The sequence below is a fragment of the Pygoscelis adeliae genome, unplaced genomic scaffold, assembly GCF_000699105.1.
Source record: "Pygoscelis adeliae isolate BGI_AS28 unplaced genomic scaffold, ASM69910v1 Scaffold584, whole genome shotgun sequence".
NCBI lineage: Eukaryota > Metazoa > Chordata > Aves > Sphenisciformes > Spheniscidae > Pygoscelis > Pygoscelis adeliae.
In genome coordinates this window covers 46,706-58,305 of record NW_008824602.1, presented here as the reverse complement: position 1 = coordinate 58,305, position 11,600 = coordinate 46,706, and the positions used below count along the sequence as shown (strand labels likewise).

The 11,600-nt window shown below is 46.1% G+C and overlaps 1 protein-coding gene and 1 pseudogene across 1 annotated transcript in view; both read right to left on the bottom strand.

The window, feature by feature from the left end:
- The window catches only part of LOC103915508 (ficolin-2-like), a 7,032-nt gene extending 6,353 nt beyond the window's left edge, over positions 1-679 (bottom strand). Inside the window, 4 exon segments of the mRNA XM_009322341.1 lie at positions 35-140; positions 142-219; positions 221-250; positions 671-679. Of these exon segments, the coding sequence (XP_009320616.1) occupies positions 35-140; positions 142-219; positions 221-250; positions 671-679 (223 nt within the window).
- Positions 680-5,211: 4,532 nt separating this feature from the next.
- Positions 5,212-10,996, bottom strand: LOC103915507 (annotated as a pseudogene).
- Positions 10,997-11,600: the final 604 nt, after the last annotated feature.

Here is an 11,600-nt window from a genome sequence, read left to right as displayed (position 1 = left end):
AGCGGGATGGCAGTAGGATTTGTGCCCCACTCACCTGGGCAGGTGTCCTGGGCATCACAAATAGTTGCTGTTAGGCTGAGTAGGGCCAGGAGGGTTGGTGCTCTCCTCCCCACGGCCGGCACTGCTCTCCGCTCTCTGCGCAGCTCCCCTCACCACGTCCCAGGCGCTGTGGTTAGCATTGACCCATCTAAGCCTTTTATACCTAACAAAAACCCCCAGTGTAAGCTCCACCTCTGCGCTTGCCCACTGCCTGCTCTCAGGTTGGGGACTCTGGCTGGATCTCAAGCTGTTTCCCAGATAAGCCACTTTCCACAAGTCTGATGGGAAAGTTCTTGCCCGGCTGCCCCAGCCTGCCTTGCCTCCATCCTCTGCAAACTTGGGATGCCTTTCCCCTCCCATATTGTATTTCTAGAGGAAATGAACCAACAAAAGCATAGGTTTAGCTAAGTGCAGACAGCTCCCCTCATCCTGCCTGCTAGTGGCCCTTTACAAAGAGCAGAGCTTGCTGTGTAGATGGGAAAACTGAGGCACTGGGAGTCGAAAAGCCCAAGGTCAGCTGAGGCCACTGGCAGAAAGAAGCTGCACAGCCTGGGTCATGCTCCAATGCTCTTGCCTTCCAGGCAGCCCAGCATCACTTTGCAACCCTTCAAACAGAGGTTTCAGTTTATACGTGATCCATGACTGATATGGAGTTAAAACTCTGTGTATCCAGAGGTTAGGCAGGCAGAGCATGTCTGATCTTTTTTTCCCCACCTGTTTTTTTCTCTAGTCCTTGTTCATTGCAATAGTGAGCAGGATTTCCGTTTTGCTTTGCTGTTGCTGTGCCCTGTGCTCTGCTCATTTGTGGCAGCATTACTAGAGGTCCAAACTGACTTATCAAGTTTGACTCCCATGTTGCCTTCAGACACAGAGCCTATAAATTTTATGAATTTTAGCAGAGGGAAGAATTTAAATTTTTTCTCCTTATTGTTGCATTCTAGTTCAGAGTAGACTGTGTTTTCTTGGAGCCTTTCCCAGCTATCAGGATATCAGAGGCAGAACATAGCTCCCCCTCAAGCACTCAATTCTATCATGAGGTCCCTCCAACATCCCAAATTCCAATGATATATGACAGCCTACTTTAACGTTAAGCAAATGGGAGAAGGCAGGGGAGAGATAAGTATTTGGTTGTCACCTAAGTTCTGTGTCCCCCAAATAGCCCATACATACAGACACTCATATACGCATTCTTACACATGTTAATATATGCATGCATATAAAATAATAATCCAGTAGATGTTGTGATTATTGTCGTTCCTGAGAACCAATTCTGGCACGGAAATGCACACCTTACTTTCCTGCCCCCATCTGATAGAAGTGCAGGGAAGTCAGAGGGATTGTGATCAGACTGGTTGCATTCAAGTTTTGGTTTTGCTTTACACGGGAAAAAGTATCATCTCATCTGTGGCAAGCGCTGTGCATGCAACTCTTGGGGCAAAATGAGAGCAGCTTCTTTCTTCAGCCCTTCAGAAGGAAAAAGAAAAAGGATGAGCAGGTGCCTCTGAGCTGCTAGGGAGGGAGAGGTCTATGCAGGGCAGCTATCGGGTGACTGGGGACTTATGCACCCCTCTTCTCTCATCTGTACAGCCTGTGCTGCCCATCTGGGATGGACTTGTGTCTGCTCCATGGGGCAGGTGGAGATGAAGAAGAGCCAGCCCCTAGCACTGAGAAGCCTTCTCCTGCCCAGTGCCTTATATCCCGTGCTCTGTGGCTGGAAATGTCTGCAATACCTTGTTCCAACTATCTGGAGGCAAAAGCTGCTGCCCTCAGCTGTTTCCCTTGGTAAATCACTCCAAAAAGCTGGAGTGATTTACTGGCCTTGCAAATTACCCCATCATTACAGTCTCTCAAGGGCTTCAGGCTAGATCTGTCCTGCCAAAAAAACCCAGTAAGAATGGGTTTGCCCAGCTTTTCCCAGTTGCTCCATTAGCAGGGTGGCCAGCTCTGGTTTGGGCTGAGAACGCATGTTGTGGAGGCAGCTGTGATACATCCCCTTAGGTGTTACCAGCTGTGGGCTCCATCCAGCCTGGGGGACACCTGGAGATGTCACCTCGCTTCCATTGGAGGAGAGCAGCGGTGTCCTTGTGGATGCAGATACTTTTGGAAGCAGGGGGAAAACTGCCAATAAACAAGTTTAGTCCAAAGTAGGTCAGGCCCCCGAGGGTAGATTTTGAAATTGGACCAGTGATCAATATGTCATTAATTGCTTTTCCTCATCCTAGGATCCAGTGAAGATTGCAGAGGGACAATCATTTACACCATCAGCAATTCTTTTTTCTATGTAGATTCTCCCTTGAGCCCTGGGAAATGTCTCCTGTGAGTCTCGAAAGTCCAGATCACTTTGGGGATGAGAAAACAAGAATTTTAAGCACACTGGGTGAATGGGGAGCACCTCTGAACACTGTGACCCATCACTTCACCTCTGGAGCCATAAATGCCAAGAGTAAATTCCCCAAAATTGAACTGATCTGCAAATCCCCAAGAAATTAAGCTTATCAAACCAGAAGGCACAACCAGATGACCAAATAGCTTCAAAAAGTTCATGTGGGACCGTCATAACTGTGTGCAACAGGGGATTTAGCACTGATTAATGCAAAATTGCAGGTGAAATCCTAGCTCCTGGTGGGGTCCTGGGGCTTTGCTGCCACCAGGATGCTAGAGCTTTGCAGAGAGGATGGGGAAAGCTGCAAGAGCTGTAAGTACATAAAACAACAAGCAGCAAGCCCCACTCATTGCATTCTTCTGCTTTGTGCTAACCTAAGGACATTGCCATGCAAATCCTAAGGCTGCAAGAAGGGCAGACAGTTGGCTCTGGGGAGCTGGGAGGTAAACTCTGAGAGATCTGATATTAAGCGATGTGAAATAAGAGCTTCCTTGAGAGTTGGCACTCTTGCAGGTGCTCAAGGGGAGCTTCCATGCCCTTTGGAGACTTGCCTTGCTGGGAAAGGAGTGATGTCAACCTGCAAGGGTAGGTTATCATCCAAAGCAGCAAGGAAAGAAGTTCTTCTGGCTTAGCCTTCTGTGGACTGTGCTATTTATAGCTCTTCACTACATGCGAATGACAAAGTTTTCAGGGTTTTTTTTTATGAACGCTTACATTTGCAAGGGAGAATTTCTTCAGCCCAGTCTTAGTATCTGTGGTGGGGATATTTGCCCAAGCTCAGATAGCAGTTTTTTCAAAAGATGTCCCTTGGTTTTCCCTTTTTGCTTCTGGGTTTTGTGACCATATGGCGTCTTCGAGTGCCCGAGCCCCTCAGTGCTAAGAGCCCTGCTGCACATTTCCCTTGTTGTTACTACAAAACCAGTTCCAAGGAGTTCCTGAGGCTCCAAAAAGGCATAGGTAACTGGCAGAGTTTCTAAAGACTGCTGGTTTCACTGGTCTTGACTGGTGCCCACAGACCCTTCCTGCTGCGCAGAGGAAAGCCAACCTTTCTCGTAGCTGGTGCTGGCTGTAGCACGTCTTAGCACTGGGCAGCCAGGCAGTGCAGTGAATTATGAACACAGGGCACCCACTTTGAACCTGCATCCAAGGGCTCCTTCCCCACATTTCCATACACTGATTTTGGGGCACAGTGGTTTCCTAATTTCAAGAGCCAATTAGGACAGGTCTCTATCAGTTATTGCACACCAGCTGCATGCCCTTGCTGAACATACGGTTTGGCATTTGTTTGGTTTCCTCTAGGAGCTGGTGTTGGGGAGCCTTTACTTAATTCTCCTTATGGTGATATATTGAGACAGCCTACCCAAAAAGGATTTCATTCTTTCCTACCAGCCTCTTTATCAGCCTCTGCTTCGACAAGATATTTCCTGCTGCATTCCATTTTTAACTTATTTTATAATCTCTGGTAACACCTCTTCTGATCTGTGAAAGTCTGGCAGCTGTTCATCACTGAGAGCAGGGAAGACAGGCAGAGATGTGATTTATAGGATAGGCAGAAGCTGCTCTGCAGCCTCCCTTGCTGAGATGAATCCTGAAGAGTGGAAAGGCAATGCCCAAGCCCTTTTCCTTTGCTGATATTAATTTTCCCATGTACAGAGCAGTGGAGACATAGGTGGGACAGCTCATTCTGGCACAACTGGTTGGACGAGGAATGTGCTCAGGAAAGGGGCAAAGGAGGCTCTTACTGCAAGGGCATTTGGTGAGGGTATGCATGCCAAGGAGGTTCTTACTGCAGGGGCATCTGGTGACGGTATTCACACCAAACAGGCAAGGATGGCAAGAGCTAAACAGCAGGATAATTTTTCCAACAATTTGCCTGTTGTTGGACCAGACAAGTGTCACACAACTGGAAGTTATGCCTGCGTGAGGTGAATTATTTGGTTCTTGGTGAAGGTTTTGCATATACTTCTCCTATTATCCCCATTCAGGCCTCAAATGTCCCATTTTTTAGTGATTGCTGCATAACAATATTTGCTTCCTTCCTCTCCAGTGGGGGATTTTCATGCTCTCCTGACTTGCCTCCAGTGACTTTCGCAGAGTTAAGCAGCTGCAGTGCTTAGAATGGGAAACTATTTCCCACAACAGGCACTGCTATCTGCAGTGCTGTATGTCAAGCATAACTGTTAGCCCAGTCCCAGTTTTCTGGCTCCCTCCAGATGTTGTGCAAGACAAGCCATAAAAACATGCTGGACATTTTATATGGAGAATAAGGGCTGTTTTTTCAGGAGAGCTGAGGGACGGGCTTCCCTGGTTTCCTGCAGTGCTGGACTCTATTGTAGTTTCTCTATTGTAAATCTTTTCAGGCTGGTTTAATAGTATCTTCTAGAGTGACAGTGTTGAGCTGCACCTGGAGAGGAAAGGTGCAGATTTGGTGTTAATGGTCTGGCTAATGGCCCGCTCCGTCCAGTATTTTGTTTGCTTATTTGATGTTCATTGTGGCCTTGGTAGCACTACTGACTGACTTTGTTATGCAGAAGAGTCTAAGTTTTTAATCAAACATTTACTTTATTTTAGTTTTGCTTGTTTCAGCACAAATGCATCTTGTAGAAGGTGACTTTTTCTTTTCCTTTAGCCTGAGCTGGGAGTAAAGACCAAGGACTGAGTGCTACTGGAGTTGGACCATTGTCCCGCATGGAGCTAAAATCCAGCTGAAATCCAGCTCTGATGGTAACAAGCTGTGTCACTGAAAAACTTCCTGAAAGCCACAGACAAACCGCAGCCTTCCTGCCAGTCTATGCCGGCCTGAATTTCATCTCCGACAGCTGGTACGAGTATTTGTGTCCTTTGCCTGTCTGCCAGTTGATGCCATCTGCAAAACTGTAATGAGCTCCATGGTGGCAAAAGCCTTTGAGGTTGGAGTTGTGGCACTGGTGGTACCACTAGGCACCTTTGTAGGTTGCAGCGCAGTTGTTAGCGTATGCATTGTTGTCTTTGGTCAAAAATGGCATGTTTTTGTGTTTGACCAATGAATCCCCTGTGGAGAAAACCAACAAGTCTTGTTAAAACTCCAACTTCCGTGTGTCACTAGAGCCCTGTCCTCACCACCATGGCCCGTCCATCCTGCGTGTCCTCTCTGGCCTTCCAGGAATGTGCAGTCCTCTGCAGCGGGGCAAAGTCCCTGCCCTCACACCTCCCCTTCCTCCAGCCAAGGGTGGTGAGGACCTGTTGAGTGAGAGTGGAGGAGGCGGTTTGGACTAGTGGGAAGGTCTCTGGGATCAAAGATATTTAGGTCTGCCTTGTGTCTCTTGCTGCTGTTACCTACTTTGTGATAGTGTCCTGTCTGAAGTGCTAGAAAACCCAGACATGAAAAGAGCTATCAGTTGCTATCTTAAGTGTCCAATAAATTCCATATCCAGGTCCCTTTTCAGTGAAGTGTTGCTGCATCAAAGTTTCCCTTTGCAAATAGAAAGCTTAGTGGGTACAACTAATTCTGGATACCTGATGGAGTGAGAGCTTTGCCTTCACAGATCTCTAGGGAGTATTATTAAATTATGCTATGCCTTTTTAGTCTTTAGGATTAGTGACTTTGGTCTGAGGAGAACTTGTAAACCCAGAGGCATCGGTAATGTTCTGGGGTGGTATTTCACGGGGCTCTGTGGTTATGCTGGATGCTCTATTACCTGTGCTCTGAGCATCCCTGGCGGTGCCAGCCCATGAAAGGTCCTGTGCGTTCCCTTACAGGATACACAAGACGATCATTAGCAGGATGCAAAAAGCATTTCATGTCTTGACACTATATAATACAACATTTCATCTGCAGATCACCCCTGCCTTGCTGGAAGCTCCAGTTTATCCCTTGGATCCTCCTTACCTGTATTGCCACCGCTTAAGTTTCCAAGGATCAGTTTGTGATTTTCATTCTCCCCTAAAATTCTGAATGACATGTATTAGGCAAAATGATGCTTGCTGTCAGAGTCTCTCCGGTCAATGCGAAGCTCGTTATTGCCTAATCACAACAATTTACAGACACATTGATAGACACGTTATGCCAGTGCTTTGCTGGATTTTTTTTTTATTTATTCTGTATTTCTGTTTCTGTGGCCTTTAGGAATTCTGATTTATTACTGAAGAGATTCCTAACCCCCGTTTAGTTCATGGCCAGTCCTCAGCTCATTAAATGTCCATAGCACAACTGAAATCAGTGTTCTTGGATGTTAGCTGAGTCTCCTGCCTCACCTCTAGACTTCCAGGAAAAGCTGATTACTTTTTGGGGGAAAAATCAGGTTTTGTAAAATCTTCATTTTTCTTTTGTTTGTAATGATTTATTTTGGTGTTCCATATTTATGATTATCTTGTTCCCTCTGAAATTAGGGCCTTCCTCCATTATTTTTGTCCCTCTTGCCTTGGAGTAAAGCAGTGGATTGGGATATGCTATGGGACACGCAGAGGGAAAATGCTCTGGCTGCTGCCAGGGTCATTCACAGCTCACTAACTGTGTACAGCTGTGGCTCTTGCCCTCCATCCCCACCAAGTCAGCCAAAATAGCAGCCACATCCATTTTCTCCCTCAAAGGCTCTGCTTGAAGGCAAGGAGCTGGGGATGCAGCCATTTCCATATCTCCCTGGCCAGGCTCTGCTGAGGAACTGTCGCATTTGGACCAATTTTCGGTTCCTGCCTCTGGGTGAGAACAGTGTTAGGAATATGCATTAGCAGTTTCTTTACCCTCTGATGTCAGAATGTGAATATTGTCATTCCTGAGCCAGAATTTGGTCAGCTGGCTCCCAAAGCCTTTTTTATATGAATCCCAGTCTCAGAAAAAGTCCACAGAGCCATCCACTCATCTCTGGAAAACCTGCCAGGGCAGAAGGCAGATGGGTCTTAATAGGGAAGGGGAAGGAAAAGTTATGTCTAAAACAATTAGAGCATCTTCAGTGCAAGGTGAATAATGACAGGGGGATTTTCACACGAGGTCATTTTATCATAATGCTGTTCCAAGCGTCATGTGGGCTACAGCAGATGGAATAACAGAGTCCACTTTTGGGGAAAAGGTTGTTTGTTTGTGTGCATTTGCTAGGGATCCTATAAAATAGAGCAGTAGTCCATACTCCTGCACCTCTGGATTATGGGTTAGTAATAACTATTAATCATAATAAATGATGGCATGGTGATTAGGATTAAGGACAATATTTATTTTGATAATTTAGCAATGTATGCATAGTCCTGGAAATTCACTCTGTAATTTTAACACTCCTCATTTCAGCGCCAGCATAAAATAAAAGTCTGGGATTTTTTTGGCTTTAACTGAAACCAAAAAACCTCATACAATTTATTTCCAAAAAAATGGAGGGTGATATTTATTGCTGTGTTTTATGCTTCACATATTAAATGTTCTAGTTTAAAGACCCACAGATTTTCACAGTCAAAAAGCCAACCTGCAATGTCCAACAAGATGTTTTGGATCTCTTTTTGCTGCTGGCCTGTGCAGGGGCAGGAAGCTGCATGCCTGCAGGGGCCAGGGCAGCCTCGCACCTCTGCTCTGGTGGCACTTACCAGCCAGCTGCCCTTGTCCATGTCCATCTTGCAGAGCACAGCCCCGGCGTGGCAGTCCCAGGGGTAGATGGTGTACCAACCACTCAGGACGACTCCTCTGGCTAACAGCTCCTGGCAGTTCTTGCTCCTAGGTAGATATTAAACCGAGAATTAATTACTGATGGATGAACTGGAAAAGGAAACTAGCATTGCTGGCAAGGTTGTCACTGTTTTAGGGATTTTAAAATTGTATAAATATGAGGAAAGGAAAGCGCTGACAATAGTTGGATAGGCATGGCTCTTATTCTCAGATTGTTTATTTTTACATAGACATGTGCACAAGAATGTATTCAGAGACAAATACTTCTGTTTAAAGAGACTGACTGAAGCACATGTTCCCCAAATCCCATCATTTAAATTCAACTCTAAGCAGCTTTTCTGTTTGGCTTTTTTTTTTTTTTAAACTAAAGGATCCTTGTGGGCTTGTGTACCTTCAGTTAGCAAAATAAAATTTTATGACAGACATGATATAAAACACAACAAAAAAGGAGACAACAAGATGGGTTTTTTAGGAAAAGCCTGCCTTTTCTACACAATAGGTCTGGCACATCTGTCAGAAAAATACAAAGCACCAAGGTAAGTAGAGACGAGAAAACCTGTGTAACCTCTTTATCTCTCCTGTGCAGTAAAACAATAAAATTAACAGCCCATAGTTTCTGTTGTGCAGCTATTACTAAACAGATCTTGAGTTTTCTTTCCGAAAAGAGTATACTTTATTGGACACATAAGTCCATGAGTTTTAAGAAGAACTGGAAAGAGGAGACTGGTTAGCCTGATCTCCACCTGGAATGGCTTTTTTACATGACCACAGGATCAGGGGATAATTCAGGCTGGGAAGGACCTCAGGAAGTCTCTACTCCAAGCTCCTGCTCAAAACAGGATCAGTGCTGAGCTCAGACCAGGTTGCTCGTAGCTTTGTCCAGTTGGGTCTTGAAAATCTCCATGGATGGAGACTGTACAACACTCCTCATGGGAAAAATGTGTTTGAATTGGTTTTATTCTGCTGATGTACACCTGGAGGTTTCTGTGGAACATTGACCAGGTCTCCCTAAGGGCTGTGGGGAGTGGAGGAGGCACTCGTCTCCCTGAGGGAGACAGATTTTTCAAGTTATATTGCTCAGTTTTGCTGTCTCACAACAGCACTGGGGAGCCCATTGCACCTCCCGGTGCACAGGTATCTGACTCCTGTAAAACAGCTGCACTGTAACTTTCTTGCCTTTGATTTATGGAATAACGTAGAAAACCCATATGCTGACGTGTCTTAGACTTCTTGAGGGGAAAAGTGAGCAGAAACCCCTCACCAAGAGACACCTGGACTAATCCTTACCCAATACATAACGTCAAAAATACTCAACACTTGCTGGGTTTCTAGCCCAGAAGATATAAAGGATTGTAAAATAATGGAAAAAAGTGCAAGATATTTATTAAAAAAAAAAAAGGGGGGGTGTGTGTGAGAGAGAGAGAAGCAAATTGAGCTTGGAAAGGGATTAAAATGCATTCTTAGCAGAAATCAAAACCCCAAAACCCCAAGGCTACATCAAGATACTCTTCTGCTTCAGGGAGCATCACCATGACAGCCTGCAGGACGTGGGATGCAGGACGCAGCAGGGCTTCCCTGGAAGAGCACCCTAGTGCCCACGCTCTGCTCGGGCACTTCCCACAGCACCACAGGCTGTCACCAACAACAGGCATGAGCGCACTGAGCAGCCTACCCTGAAACTATTTCGTCAGAAGAAAAAAACCTGAAACATGCTTTGTACTGACTTCACATACCTAAAATCATATTGTAAAGCTACAGCGTTCGGCCTGGGGATGCTCCCCACCCTTCGCCCCTCAGGGAGCGCATGTTCAGCAGACTTCAGAGGCATCTCTGCAGACTGAAGGTCCATAGGGCTGGTGGGGAACGAGGTTCACCCTCACCTACTCAGACATGAGTCATCAGCATTACACAGCACGGCTGCTAGGCAGAGAAGAGCAAGGGGTGTTTGCTGGCCAGTCCTCCCCATGGTGGATGGCGGTTTCTGCAGAATTAGCTCAGATTCTTTGCCTGTTATTTCAGCCCTCTGAGCCTCTTATAAGAAGTGGAAAAGCACTCCCCAAACTTTGAACTGCCAGCTTCCCCCCACACACACACCTATTCCTGCTTCGCACCCTGTGACAAGTTGTGTGGAAAGCCTTTATTTAATCACTAGCTGGACTCTCTCAGTTTTCAGTATGGGATTTATTGTTATCTAGTTGATTGCAAAACTGCTGTTGAACATTTGGTCCTGTTTTCCAAGTGCATGCTCAGAAATGCCGAGAACAGAAGCAGTGCACAGACTGCTGCTGGCTCCATGACCTACTGTACATTTCACCATCAACCTTGGGCAGGTTAGGGAAAAAAGGCTTAATTTGTTCTCTCTGTCAAATTAAAATAGAGTGCATTTTGTAGAAACAAAGACCCAGAAACCTTAATATTGTCTGGCAACAGAGCCATGGCATCTGGAAGGGCAAGGGAAAAGTGCAACCCTCGGCACAGCTTCCCCACATATGGGAATGAAAGTTTCAGTCTTCACCTCCAAGCCATTGCTACGCTGGTAACACAGGCTATTGTAGCCCCAAGGGGCCTGGTGGAGACCCAGGACACATGCACTACAAATGCAGAACAAAAACAGAAAGTCAGAAAGTGTCTACAGACTCTGGAGGTAACATTGACTGCCCTCTCTCTTTCTTTCCCTCTTTATAGCATGTATTTTCTCTCCATGTTTTCTTGCCTATTTTACTAATTCCAGGCAAAATCAGAGCAGGGAATAACTTCATTTTACTAGGTTTTACATTATCAACCCTGAGGCTGGGTCAGGAAGCCCATGGGAGATTCTCATTGTTTCACACAGTAAGAAATAAAAAGTTCCAGTGCCACCAACTGTGCCAAACTCTGGCTGGTTTTATGGTGCCACAGATGGCAGGACAGTTGTTAAAGATGTGTATTACTCACCTGCCCTGCTTCATGCTATGGGAATTCCCTGACTTAACTCATTTTCAGAAGAAATGTTCATCACAATGCAGAGGTTGAAAAGTCCTTTGCTCACTTGTCACTACAGCAGATACAGACGATGACTGATAATAACTAGACAGAAGTTTCTTTTGATATAGCTTACTGATGAGTGGCATAACAGGTCTCAAAGGGGCCTTCCATGCCCTAAAATGTAGCTACCCTGTGCTTGTGGGCAGCTATATCAAGTCCTCTCATTTGAAGTGTAATCACCAGAGCCTGGCAGGAATACATCACTCCATGTAACCACCAGGAAAATTGTTCTCCTGAGCACCTCCTGGCTGGCTGCATGTGCTTCCCCTCCTTGCTGTCTTCCAGATGGGGACACAGGTTGAAGAGGGCTTTATGGGGCTTGGAGATGGCAACTCTGCCCCAAGCTTCCCCAGCACACTGCATCTTCCAGGGGTTTGTGGTGGCCACCAAACCCATGTTAGTGTGTGAGCAGGTTGGAGCTGTGTCCTCACTGGATGCAGGTGTGAAGCTGTTCCCCCACGTGCAGCTGGTGGCAGTGGGGGAGCCTGGATGAGGGCTGCGGAGAGTGTCCTCTCCTCAGTGAGGACC